At 45.5% G+C, this 13325-nt stretch overlaps 1 protein-coding gene across 1 annotated transcript; it reads left to right on the plus strand.

Annotated features, from left to right (window-relative positions):
- Nucleotides 1-4966: 4966 nt before the first annotated feature.
- On the plus strand, nucleotides 4967-9672 carry HOXC8 (homeobox C8). The gene is made up of 2 exons (XM_062628369.1): nucleotides 4967-5808; nucleotides 7863-9672. Exons 1-2 carry the CDS (start codon nucleotides 5373-5375, stop codon nucleotides 8153-8155), a joined length of 729 nt encoding a protein of 242 aa, XP_062484353.1. The 5' UTR covers nucleotides 4967-5372; the 3' UTR covers nucleotides 8156-9672.
- Nucleotides 9673-13325: the final 3653 nt, after the last annotated feature.

Here is a 13325-nt window from a genome sequence, read left to right on the forward strand (position 1 = left end):
GGCAATGTCCTCTTCGCGAGAGGGGAGAAATCTCCCCGCTTTATCATTATTAAGTAAGAGGAAAATAAGCCCCTAAACAACAAAACAGCATCCCGATCATCCTTCGGACAGGACTTTGGAGGCAGTTTTGGACCCGTCTCTCTGGAGGGGCTTGTCAGGAACGTTTAGTGATGTTGAAAAGACATGATGTATGGAAGTTCATTTTGGCCCCCCTTTCATTCAAGCGGATCTCATTTCCAGTGCGACCACAGCCTGCTCCCTCCCCCTGACCCCCCTCTTTCCCTCCCCAGTCCCCCCCTTTCCTCACCAGCCCCTCTTCCCCCCCCCTCCCTCGACCCTCTCCCTCCCTGCCGCAGCCCTCTCCCCGGCCGGACCCCCCTTAGCGCCGGCGGGCAGCGGAGGAGATGCCCCTTTGTCTCCACCGAGCTGCTGGTTGGGGCTTTCTTTTGTTGGTGGTGGGTTGGGTTGGGTTAAAATCCTGCCGCAGTTTTAGTTCATGTGCAAGGCCCCCGGTATCCTCACACCACCCCCCCTCCGTCCCGTCCCCCGGTGAAGGGTTACACCAGTTATAAAATGCCATTTGGCCATGCTGGGAGGCTATGCTGGTGCGGCTCAGCCATTGAATTTCTCCTCCATAGGAGCCAGAAGAGAAGGGGGGGAAAAAAAAATAATCCCCAAACGCCTTTAGTGTGGCTCAAAATAAATAATAATAATTTTAAGAGAAAAAAAAAAAAGAAAGATCCTGCGGCTTGCACCCGGCAGCACGCCCTGTGGCCAGCCTTTCCCTGGATTAATGTATCAAAATGCTCCAATTTCGGCATTCTTTGACATATGGCGCGTGTGTGCAGACGCATACTGATACAGCTATTGTGTGCCGGCGCTTGTGACCATGCACATCTCTTTCTGCTTGGGGAGAGATGCACTTATAGCTCTCGGAGGGAATAAAGAAAAAGTAATTAATAACATATATATAGGGGTGAATATAAGGCTCTGGGGGTGTTTCGTGGCGGGGTGTGTGTGCGCCTGGTTTCTAATCTACCCTTTTGTAAGGCTCACAAAACCGACAGGACTCTACAGCTGTCCATAGGTACATTTCCGCAGCCAAAAAAATGCCACTTTTACAACTCTGTTTGTCTCCCTGCTATGCGGGGCTGAATAGGAGCGAACAAAACAGGACCCTAGATCTGGCTAGACGTCTGGCTTTAATTGCTTTATGGTTTAAATAAGGTGGGTGCTCTTCTCTTTGAAACCGGATTATTGGAATGTTTTGTCTACAAGCTACAAACAACAGACCCCCCTCGGACAAGGGGAGGTAAAAAAGAAAAAAAAAACACAGGAAAAAAAAAACCAAAACCAAACCAAAAACACCCACCAAAAAAAAAAAAAAAACACCAAAAAAAAAACCACCCAAAAAGGAAAATCAAACCCCAACTCGAAGCTAAAACTGATAAAAACGGAGGTTGGAGGTGGGGGATGTGACACATCTGGTGGGTTTGTTTGGTCCAGCTTGTGTGCGCTGTTAGATTTGTCATTTTTATGGGTGAGGGGGAGAAAATAGATATACAGGGAGGAAAATGGCTTTTTTAATATAAATATTACATATATATTTGGCAGGAAAAATCCTGCCCGTGCTCGGTGTTTCTATAGGGGTGACCGCACCGCGCTGAGCTCCTGGAGCTCCCCCACACCCCCCAAAACCTCCGGTAAAGGATTATCGCTTATAACGCACCGTGGGGGCCGGTGGGTGCACCCCCTCCCCAGGCCCGCACCCGCGGCGTTGCGCCCCGGCGCGGCCACGAGATGGCGCTGTTGCCCAATGATAGCGCGGGGCTGCGCGCAGCGGGAAGCGCCCCGCGGCTCCCCCCCACCCCCTCCCGCACCCGCGGACGGGGCTCCGCGCCCAGGGATGGAAGAAGGGGACACGGAACTACCTAACACCCCCCCCTTCTACGCGCACACTCCGCACTGTGCTGAACCCCATCATAAAATCGCTTCAATAGTATATTTTATCCGCGGGGAGCGCGGAGCAGCGCTCAGGGCTGACATCTCACGGCGCGGGGAGGGCATAAATGCATAAAAAAATGCTTGCACAGAGAAATCGCCTGTTTTGAAGTGGTTGTGAGCTTTAGAGCTTTCCCCCGCTCTCTTTCTGTCTCTTTATTTACGCACGTCACGTCTCTCTCCCAAACCTCCTCATTTTGGGGTGGGGAAGGAGGGAATGACATTTCCCAGTGAAGGTCAGGGCAAAGGGGGGGGGGAGAAAATAAACTCTTGAGGGTACAATGAAACACCTAAAAGTACAATATAACCACACCGATAAAGCAGCATTGGAGCGCATGCACCAGCAAGACACATCACCCCCCCTCCATCCCCACATCTAAACACGGCCAAAACAGTAAAGACAAAGAGCAGCACTTTCCCCAGACAGTAAATGTCAAAATATTTTCCTTAAAAAGAAGCAGGCGATTGCATATATCTTATTTCATGCAATCTGGAAGGGGGTGGTGGGTCCTTTCTTTCACAGACACCGAAGGCAAATATTTATTTCTCAGCCTAAGGTAGGATTCGGAAAGATTCTCTGCACCTTTGCTGACTGCATCCAGGGATAACGATTGGAAAAATACAGCAGTTTTTCCCAATCCCAGCCCAAACTGCCCTTATCTGACAACTTTACTCGGCTATTTTTTTGCACTTCCATTTGCACGGCTGCCTTTATTGCACGGGAAGGCACTGGGATTTTAAAAATAGAAATGCTATTGATTAGAGGAGGAAAATGCTTCAGCTCGATTATTAGCTGTTAATTAAAGAGTCTCTATCCCTACTTGCTCTTTTATTGGGTTTGGGGGGATTTCCTAGGGGAAGGGTAACCTGGGGAAGGGGGCATGAGATGGGTGAGCTCTGTAAAAATGAATATGGCCATCATGCCGTCCTTGGGATTATTGGGGTATGAAGGCTGTTTCTTCACAGCAAACGCAGCTTGATTTTAAGCAGTATTTTCACAATAGGCAGTGGAAAAATCACTGTTCTGCATCGCTCATTGTCTGCTTACGGGGAGGGAAATACACACTACACGTTGCCTTTCCAAATGGAAAAATACACCCTCGAATCACGAAAATCTAACTGGGAACTGAGTGGCTGCTGGGTCTTTTCCTCTACTTGGGAAGGTGTCTGCAAAAAAAGAAGGAGGAAATAAAATACAAGTTTCAACCTCACCAAAGGTTTGAACCACTCCATGCCTCAAAAAAAAAAAGCGAGAATGTGACCTTTGCTGGGCAGAAAAACACCTCAAACCAGCCTGGCGAGGGGAGCTGGGATGGTCTTTTCCTCCCTCCACACTTGAAATCGGTCAGAGTCACCCAGGTCTCTTCTGAAAACAATTAGGCTGGGTGGGTTTTCTTGGTGGAAGAACATGAGGGAAAGATTTGGAGGTCTGCAGACTTTGGAAGGAAACACGGGGGACTGTTAAGAGCACGGTGTCATTCGGGGGGTTTGATCCATTTTTGCGGCTCTTCAGAAAATAGCCATTTCCGAAGTGCGTGTGTCTCCTCCTCCCCCCCCCCCCAGCCCTGAAAAATTAACACGAATCCTGGTGATTTGATGTGATTTTTTAATGAGCTGACTTCCTTCATGCAGTCGTAACAAAAAAAAATGAAGTGTCCGAAGTGAAAGGCTGCAGTGAGTGGTCACTTAGAGTGCAAAAAGTGGGGGCGAGGGGCACAAATGCCCCTGGCAATGGGAAAAGATGGGGGGAGAAAATCACTCTGTGGGGTAGCGAAACGGTAAAAAGAAATAAAGAAGCTCGGTGGTGATATTTTACAGGCATGCACAAAAGGGAGTACATACTTTCTGTCTCACTTTGCCTCTCTTTTCGTCCAAAGTAGCTCTCTTTAAGCAATGGTCTACTTTATTCCCTTGGAAGGACGCTTCCCTGCTATTTCCAGCCGTGGATTTTCAGTGGTTGGTTTGAAAGGAAGCAAGGGGAGGAATAAATAAATAAATAAGTAAATAAATAAATAAAATAACAAATAACTCCCCATAATTTTCTGCCTTTATTTTCTTTAAAGAAGGACAGCCGAGGAGCAGCCAATCAATACGGAGACGTTTCCCTCGCCCGCTCGCTCCCCGTTTTGCTTTTGTTTGCTTGTTTGAGTCCAATCTGGCAACCAGCATCACCACAATAACAACAACACACGCACCCCCCTACCCAAAGGAAGCCGGATAAATAAAGAAAGAAAGGAAGAAGCTGGGCTCAGCGACTCCAGGCACACCAAATACCCCCCTCCTTCCCCTTTCAACCCCCCCCCCCAGGTGGGACCAAACCCACCCTCTCACCCCCCCCCCCAAAACCCCAAACCCCAACACAATGACAACAACAACAACACCAGGGGTACCCTCACCATTCTCCTTGGCTATGGGGTGACCCCATGGGAGGCGGTGCTGAGCACTACAAGAAGCTCACCCCGAATTATTATTTGGGGGGGGTGGAGGGTGGTGATGGGGAGGGCAAAGGGGGGGCTGCTTGGGCTCCCTTTACCTGTTGAGGTTACCTAGGCTGACCTCCCAGCGCATGTATTTGCTGCCATCAGTGAAGAGGCTGCTGCTGGGAAAAAAACAAAGGGGGGGGGTGTGTGTGCGTATGTTTGATATTAATGCGCACCTTCACCCTCCTCTAGTCATTAGGTGTGGGCCCCCACCTCTTTAGAGGGTTGTGTGGGTGTCGTCGTCCCGTCCCCGTCCTCCCCCCCCTTGCGGTATACACCTCCTTTGCTTCATCCATACACCATCATCACCACCACCCCCAAAGCAAAGCGCCCCAAAACGCTGTCATTTGGCTGCAGGCTGTCTCGGCGTGGCGGAGGGATGTGTACATCTCGTGTGTGAGGGGAGAGAGGAGGGGAAAGGAAAAAAAAAAAAAAAAAATAAAAAAAAAAAAAAAAAAATGGGGGAAAAAAAAAAAAAAGCCGGGAAAAAAAAAAAAAAAAAAAAAAAAAAGCCACACCACCGGGATTTTGAGGAATTTGCCTGTGGTGTTAAAGGGAAGGAGCAGAGTTACAGAGAAATTGAGAGAGAGAGAGAGCTCTACCTACCGACAGATTACAAGAGAAGTCAAGAGCACCGCGAACCAAGCGTACAGACACACAGAGGCACCATGAAACGCCTTTGAGATCGCATTAAAACCAAAAAAAAAAAAAACCAACCAAAAAAAAACCAAAAAAAAAAAAAAAGCCACTAAAAAGCAGGACTTGAGACAGTCCAGGGACAACCTCGCTCTAATCTCGAATTAAAGCGTCTTTTTTTTTTTTTTTTTGTAAATATATCTTTTTTTTTTCTCTCTTTTTTTTTTTTTTTTTTTTTTTTTGCATGCGAGGGTCATGAGTTCCTACTTTGTAAATCCTCTTTTTTCCAAGTACAAAGGCGGTGAATCGCTGGAGCCAACTTACTACGACTGCAGATTTCCACAAAGTGTTAGCAGGAGCCATGCTCTCGTATATGGTCCGGGCACTACTGCTCCCACCTTCCAGCACCCTTCACACCACGTCCAAGAGTTTTTCCACCACGGAACCTCCAGCATCTCCAACTCTGGATACCAGCAAAACCCATGCGCCTTGGCGTGTCACGGAGACGCTTCTAAATTCTATGGATATGAAGCTCTACCGAGGCAATCGCTTTATGGTGCTCAGCAAGAGACGACTGTTGTACAATATCCTGACTGTAAATCGTCTTCCAACAGTAACTCTAGCGAGGGACAAGGGCATTTAAATCAAAATTCGTCTCCCAGTCTCATGTTCCCATGGATGAGACCTCACGGTTAGGACCTTTTTTTCCTCCTCCTTAAATGTTTTCCTTTATTTTTCTCTCTTTCTCTCTGTCTCTCTCTCTTCTCTCTGTCTGTCTATATATATATATATGTATGCATATAGAAGCACAAACATATGCATAGCTATATAAACATGCACATACACACATATGCATACATATATATATAAAAGAATCTCTATATAAGAGGCATAGATGTAAAATATGAAAGAAATGAGCAGTTTTGTGCTAATGTTTCTTCTTTTTAGGAAGACCTTTGAGAGCAAACACGACAGCAGTTACTAGAGAGCCAGCAAGGTGATTCCCTGCAAAAGGCTTAAATCACAATAAAGTAAAACTTGTTTTTTATTGCTTGCCTTGAGGATAGGCAATAAGATACAGCTCCCACGAGGTTGTTTGCATGTTGATAATACACTGCTCTTTAAAATGTCATATAGCCTTTCATAACCGCTTGGAGACGAAGCCTGAAAGGTGGGAACTTGTATAAGTATTACTAATACTTTACATCTGTTTCGTAGAGCCTAGAGATAAAAGTTTAAACAGAAAAGGAAACTTAGCTCGGAGCTATGGGGTGGGGTGGAGGAGAGCAGGCTGCTGTCCTGGGTTAAGAAAGAAGAAGGGGGTGGGAAATTCAAAATAATTCGTGCTGAATGGAACTTTGCTCATGTGAAGTCCAGATAATTGCACAGAAAGCGAAATACTTCAAAGTACAAGTTTCCCCCAGCTAAGGACCAAGGTTGTCTCGAAGCCTTCTTAATTCAAAACATGTGAAGGTTAGTGTTAATTTTAAGGACAATCAGAGCCCCAAAGTGGTTCCTTTCCCCTACCCCCACGCGAATTTAACAACAACAAGGAAAGCAAATAGAAAGGACTCCTGGCTAATGCAGAGAGGATGTGGCCCACAGGCTGGGAGATAGACGCAGAGGAAAACATGCTTTGACCTAGAGGTAGTCTCAAGGATGCAATCATTTCAAACTGGAGCTTTTCCCTTTTTCTTTCGCAAATAGATTGGTTTTCTCATTAAGAAAGGTCGGTGCAGAAGGAAGTGCAGGGACTCAGCTGCCTATACCTCTGTCCTCTTCCTTGCTTTTTTTTTTTTGGGGGGGGGGGAAGGCTATTGCTGCAAATGACCATCTCGAGTTGGTTTAAAATACAATCTCTGTGTTTGCACAGGCAAATACCCATCTCTGTCTGTGTGTGCTTTACAACCACACAGCCCTAAACGAAGGGACGGGGAGTTAATAGGAAATTCGGAGTCTAAGGTTGTAAATATTAGGAAACAGATGGATCCTGAGCCTGTGTTTTGGGAAGAATATTTGGAAAAGCAATCCAGAATTGGGCATTTTGAGGGGAAAAGAGAGAAAGAGAGGGAGAGAGGAAGGAAGAAAGGAAGAGTGGGGGAGAAAGGAGAGAGGGAGCAAGGTAAAGAAAGAAAGAAGGACAGAGACAGAGAGAAAGACAGGAAGAAAGAAAGAGAGAGAAAGAAATAGTTGAGAGATTAAAAATAAAGAATTAAGAAAAAAAGGAAGTAAAGAAAAGGAAGAAAGGAATAAAGAAGGAAATAACAGGAAGAAAGAAAAAACAATGGGGAACAGGAGCAAGACTGGAGAAGGTTTTATGGTGAACAATGCACCTTTCCTAGGAAAACAGTTATTTTTCATAGAGTGGAGCTGCCCACCAGGACTCCCCACCTAGAACCACCTTTTAGGAAGCTGGAAAGGTCTCTTTTGTGCATGAGCTTGACACACACCTCCCTGCACCCAGCCAGGCAGCCAGAGCTTAGCGCTCCCCAGGACAGCCAGGCAGGGCAGCTGGCTCTCAGTATCAACAGCAATATCAGCCCAATGGTTATTAATAATAACCCAGCCACTTTCCTTTCACTCCTTTAATATGCAAAGGGTTGAAAAGGCCTTTTTTTTTGTGGAGAGAGGCAGTAGTTTCTGTAGGAAAATTGAGGCTAGGGGCTGGGGTTGGGGGGGGGGGGGGGGGAACAGAGCCTCCAAAGCAGGAGAATTAAGAAGTTATCTGATGTTTGTGTCCTACAGCTCCCGGAAGACGCAGTGGCAGACAAACTTACAGCCGGTACCAGACCCTGGAGTTAGAAAAGGAGTTCCTCTTCAACCCGTATTTGACACGGAAGCGGCGGATTGAGGTCTCTCACGCCCTGGGACTGACCGAGAGACAAGTGAAGATCTGGTTCCAGAACAGGAGGATGAAGTGGAAAAAAGAAAACAACAAAGATAAGCTGCCGGGGGCCAGGGACGAGGAGAAAACGGAAGAAGAAGGGAATGAAGAAGAGGAAAAAGAAGAGGAGGAAAAAGAAGAAAGCAAGGACTGAGTTCTCAGCCCCTTGAAGTCTCGTTTTATGGCAGATGATAAATCGAGATGTTTACGACGGTCATTTGCTTTTATAGAGTATAGAATGGAGAGGCTCACACAGCAGTAACTACCTGTCAAACAGTTGTAGCCTTTTTTATTGTCATAGAAACTTCCCCTACTTTACCCCCCCCTTTTTTTTCTTTTTCTTTTTAATAGCTGCGTTTTTAGCTCAATAAATACATAGTTGGCCTGACTGCAAGAGCAGGGAGGGAAGAAAACGTAAAAAATTAAGAATGAAATGATCCAGCTGAGCAAAACCATCCCCAACCCCCAGCAGCCCTAAACCCTGCAAGCAAATGTCACTGCTCGTCCCTTGCTCCCTCCGCTCCCGCCTGCGAGGCTGCACACATGGGTGGGTGCAGAATATGTATTTATTTGAACAGCTTTGACTTTGTCTATATTTTTTTGGGGGGAAAAGATCTTTTTTAAGCTTGGTTTTGCCTCTCCCGAATGACCCTAGGGGAAGTGCGAGGGTGCTTCCAGCTTCCTTAGCTTGTTTGTGTAGTGTCTGTCTATCTGTGGAGATCTCCATTCCTACCAGCCATTTATCAATCCCCTCGGAGGGGCCAGTCCTGCAGCCCCTGCTAGATAAGAAGAGCAGCTTGGAGGGTGAGCATACCTGGCAGCGCCCTCAAACACACCCCCCGCCTCACCAGCCCCCCCATTCCTATAGGATTGAGGCTTGTATATACCTTGATAGGCCAAAAGACGCAACCCACCTCCTTCCTTATTTCTATAGGCGCTGTTTACCCTTTGCCTGTGTGAGCACTCGAAATTCTTCATGTACTACCTAAAGGGAAAACCTGCAATAATTATCGAATCTACTATCAACAAGGGGCTTACGCATCCTAAATTTTACTTGGTCAGAATTTATTTAAGAGAGAGCGAGCTGTGGTTTTGCCCTGATGCAAGCTACTAAGTAGCATAAAAAAATAATAAAAATACAATAATAATAATAAGTAAATACAAAAAAAAATCTCAACCAACCTTGTATTGTACTTTATCACTACCTATAGAAGGAGTCATGCTTTGGAAGTATTTGTAATGCGGTTTTATTGTCGTTTGTTGCTGCTTATTTTCTTGGAAAAAAAAAATAATAATAAAAAAAAAAATCCCAACAACTGAAACTGCCTAGTTGAGAACGCACAGTATTGTATTATTTTATTGTGCTTATAAAGTAGTGTAGAACTAAATTGCACTGAATGTATAGTTATCTATTTGTCTTGACTTATCTGTTAATGCAACATGCTCGAAACACACAAAAAAAATCCCTCGTCATTTGTTTTATGTAAAAGCATAGTTCTGCGTGTTCAAACTCTGAATGTAGCAATTACCGCCAGGAAATAAAAAAAAAAAGAAAAAAAAAGAAAAAAAATACCCAACCTCTGGACACCGTGGATTTGTATTGTATACGTGAGACATTACGTAAATAATAATAATTATAATAATAAGAATAATAAAAGGATTTTAAAAGGACTGCGTTGTCTCCAGTGCTATGTCTCTATTTCGAAGCACCCACACGTACCCATCGCTCAGAGTGGGCTCTGACGAATAGTTCATCCTTGGAATCATCGTTGGCACGCTTCAAAACCCAAGGCTCATCTTTTATTTGAGAGGAAATCAGAATATCTTGGCTCAAGCACCAGCGGAGGTGGCTGGGGCGGGATGGGGGGGCAGGATTCCCCGGCCAGAGCCTGAGCGGGGCAAAAAGAAAGCCCTCCTTAAACCCTGCTGCTAATTGTGTGTCTGAAGCTGTAGGTCCGCTAAGAAAACACGAATAAAATCATATATTGCAAAGACTCCGGAGCTGTGAAGTGTTTCTTGGCTGCGGGAGAGGTTTCTTTGTGGGGTGGAAAAAGGGGGACGGGGGGTGCGTTGGGTTTCTACTGGGAATTGCAAACCCCACACTGGTTCTAGGGTGCAGGAAAACCCCTTCCTTAAGGGTTGGGAGGAGGAGACGTCGTTTCCCACCCCCCCCTCTCCACCCGGTTTCTAAGGACAATCCGGCGGTCGTCCGCGGGAGGTGGCGAGGCTGGAGGGATGCGGGATGCACAGAAACCCACCCGCACCCGCGGAAGAGTGCGGGGCACTGGGGGGTCGGGGGCAACGCAGTCCCCGGGGGAAAACAGCCCCAAACTCGCCTTCAAGAAATTAAAGTTGGCAAGGAAACAGCGTAATCCTTTCTATTTTTCTTCCCCAGGTGTAAAGTCCCTTTTCCTCTCCCCCCAAATTCCCACCTTCTTCCCCATGGACACCATCCCTAAAACCCACGTCCTTTTCTTTTACGACTACTACTATTACTGCTAGTACTACGGCTACTGCTATTATTATTATTAATAATAACAATATATTTTGTTGTATTATACTGTATATGATAGGCTATGATGTTATATCTTATAATCTTACATCATATCATACTCTACCCTATTATATCCTATCCTATGACATGATATCATATCATACTTTATCATATTGTATTATATTGTATCATGCTATATTACATTTAGAGCAAAACCTGGCTTGATGCCTTCAGGTCTCTCTTCTGCACCTCGGATGGGAGATAAACTTTCTAATTCTTTCTCTTCCCACCAGCTTCATTTCCCTGAGCGAGGTCTATTGATCTGTAAAACCCAGTCTACCCCTTTTTCTTTCTAACCCCCCTGTGCTGATAAATCTCGAGACCAGGGATGCAGAAGGAGAGGGGATGTTTACCCAGATATTGCAGATAAGGGAGCTCAAGGCTCCTCGCACGCAGCCTGGTGCGCGGAGCTGTGTCTGGAGGCTCCTCCGTGGGCTTCAGACATTCTTAACCCAAACCCCACTAAGCTTAAAGGATTTAAATGCCTCGGGGCTTGAAATTGCTGGACGCTGCCCAGGAGAGCTGGGGAAAAAGATGAAAGAAAAAAAACAAACCCCAACAACAAAAAAAAACCCAAACCACAACAAAATAAGACGACGAAAATTAATAATAATAAAAATTAAATGGGAAAATAATAGAAATTTTAAAATAAATGCACAGAAGGAGGGCTTACAGCGCGCAGGAAAACGAGACTCGGGTGGGCTTTCACCCTTTTATTCACTCCCCCCCCCCATCTGCAGCGCCCTGCGATGCCAGGGGGAAAAGGGGATTGGAGAGGTGGGGGATGCACCGCAAATGGCATCAGCGGGGTCTGATCCTGCTCGGGGATGCAGCTCCCGTGGGTGCCCACTCCCGAATTGCACAAAACACCCCAAGGCGGGCAGAATTCCCAGGGGTGCGGAGCCTGTTATGGCTCCGCGAACCCACTTTCATCCCCCAGAAATACATAAAAATAACCAGCAATAAGGTTTATTCTAGACTTTTCCATGTCGAGGGCAGGCGCGGAAGGTAAGCGGGTTTATTAGTCATAAAATCGGTTTATTCTACCAAAGCTTTTTATTTGTAGGGAATATTTACCCCGATTTTACAACAAGAGGTTTTTTCCCCCCCCTCTCCTCATAGGATGGATATATGCTCCTTCATTCCAACGATGCGAAAAATTGCAGAAATCAATGAAAATAAAATATTTTCTGTTATGTTACTATATAAAAAATTAAAAAAAAAAGGGATCGGGATAAAAGATTCCTCCCAAGGAGGGGGGGGGGGGGGGAGCGGGGGGAGGAGAGGGAGAAGTTATCGAAGTGTTTAAAAATACTAATAATAATAAAAAAAAAAGAAGCTGCATCCGCACTCTATCCATCATATTTAAATCCACAAATCTAAGTAGTTTTATCGGAACGAATACTACGGAATGACATTTATCTATCAAAAGGGTCTGGAGTTAAATTATTGAAACTACAGCGGCAGCAGTTAGTTTTGGGGTAAATGTTTATGCTCTGTAGTCAACACAAGAGAGTCGCATCTTCAGATGACATCCAGTTATTTCTGTAATCACTCCATCATTTGCAGAGAAAAAGAGAAGAGACCATTTTATGGGGGAAAGTAATTTGAAAGAAGATTCGCTCTCCACAAAGTGGCTTATTCAGAAATGATCATAGCTTCGGTATTACTGAAATTAGACTCATCTACCCGCCTGAAGTAAGAAATATCGTCCTATTCCAGGCTTTTTATTAGCCAATCAAATTTCCTTCGGATCTCCATTTGTGATTTGTGAAAAATATAATTCCTCGAAAAGCTGAGTTTGAGCATATTGCTTATTTTCCCTTAATTTATTATTCTAATCACAGCCGCCGCCGCGCGATAATGCAGCCATTAGGCGAAAAAATTCGTTTAGGTTTTATACTCCGAAATGGGCACGGATTATATTTGAGAGACAACGAATTTCTCGGGCATTAAATTTTTGGGGGGTATTGCGCTGGTGGAGGCGAGGAAGGAGGGAGTGGAGGAAGATGCGCGGGGACAGAGGTGGGGGAAACTTTGTGAGCTGGATTTGTAACACAAAAGGCAATTTTCCCCTATTCTATATATATATATCTTTAATGTCGTCCTATTTTTCCTCCCGGTCTTCCCCCCTCCCTCGAATCCAAACCTATTTTACCCCCCCCCCCAATAACCTCGCTAATATCAGGGAGGCTGTTTTATAGAGGGGGTTTGGGGGGGGGGTGGCGAAACGAACATCCCAAACCCTCCCTTAGCAAATGTGCGCCCAGGTTACTTTCTGCCTGCCAGGATCAAAATTTCCTCTTCACATTATGGAATTTATTATCTTGTCTGCTCGCTGGAAAATGGGATCTCCATTGTGTTTGGGAAGCTGTTGTGGTCGTAGTTTCCCCCCTCGTAACTTTTAACTACCTGTTATAAAATTTATTGGTGGTTTGTAAAGTGAATAAAGTAATTTCCCTTCCATCCGGTTGTATTACAACCTTTGTGTTGTTTGGGCAGACAGACACGCATCCAGCCAGGGGGAGAAAAAATAGATAAATTAAAGAGGCAGGGAGTGAGTCCCCCCCCCTTCCACCTCCCCCTTTCGGTTTATTTTCCTCAATTAAAATGAAATTAAGGCGTGGAAATACCTGCAAATAATGGTTCTGTGTGTGGAAAAGAGCGGGCAAAATGCGGTAAAATCTATTTTCCTGAATGCGGGAGCGCAGCCCTAGGAGCTGATATTTCGGGATGGGGAGGGGTGTGGGGGAAAATAAAGATATCCCTC

The sequence above is a fragment of the Pezoporus occidentalis genome, unplaced genomic scaffold, assembly GCF_034315485.1.
Source record: "Pezoporus occidentalis ecotype Australia unplaced genomic scaffold, CSIRO_AGI_Poc_V1 ctg314, whole genome shotgun sequence".
In the NCBI taxonomy this organism is placed as follows: Eukaryota; Metazoa; Chordata; class Aves; order Psittaciformes; family Psittacidae; genus Pezoporus; species Pezoporus occidentalis.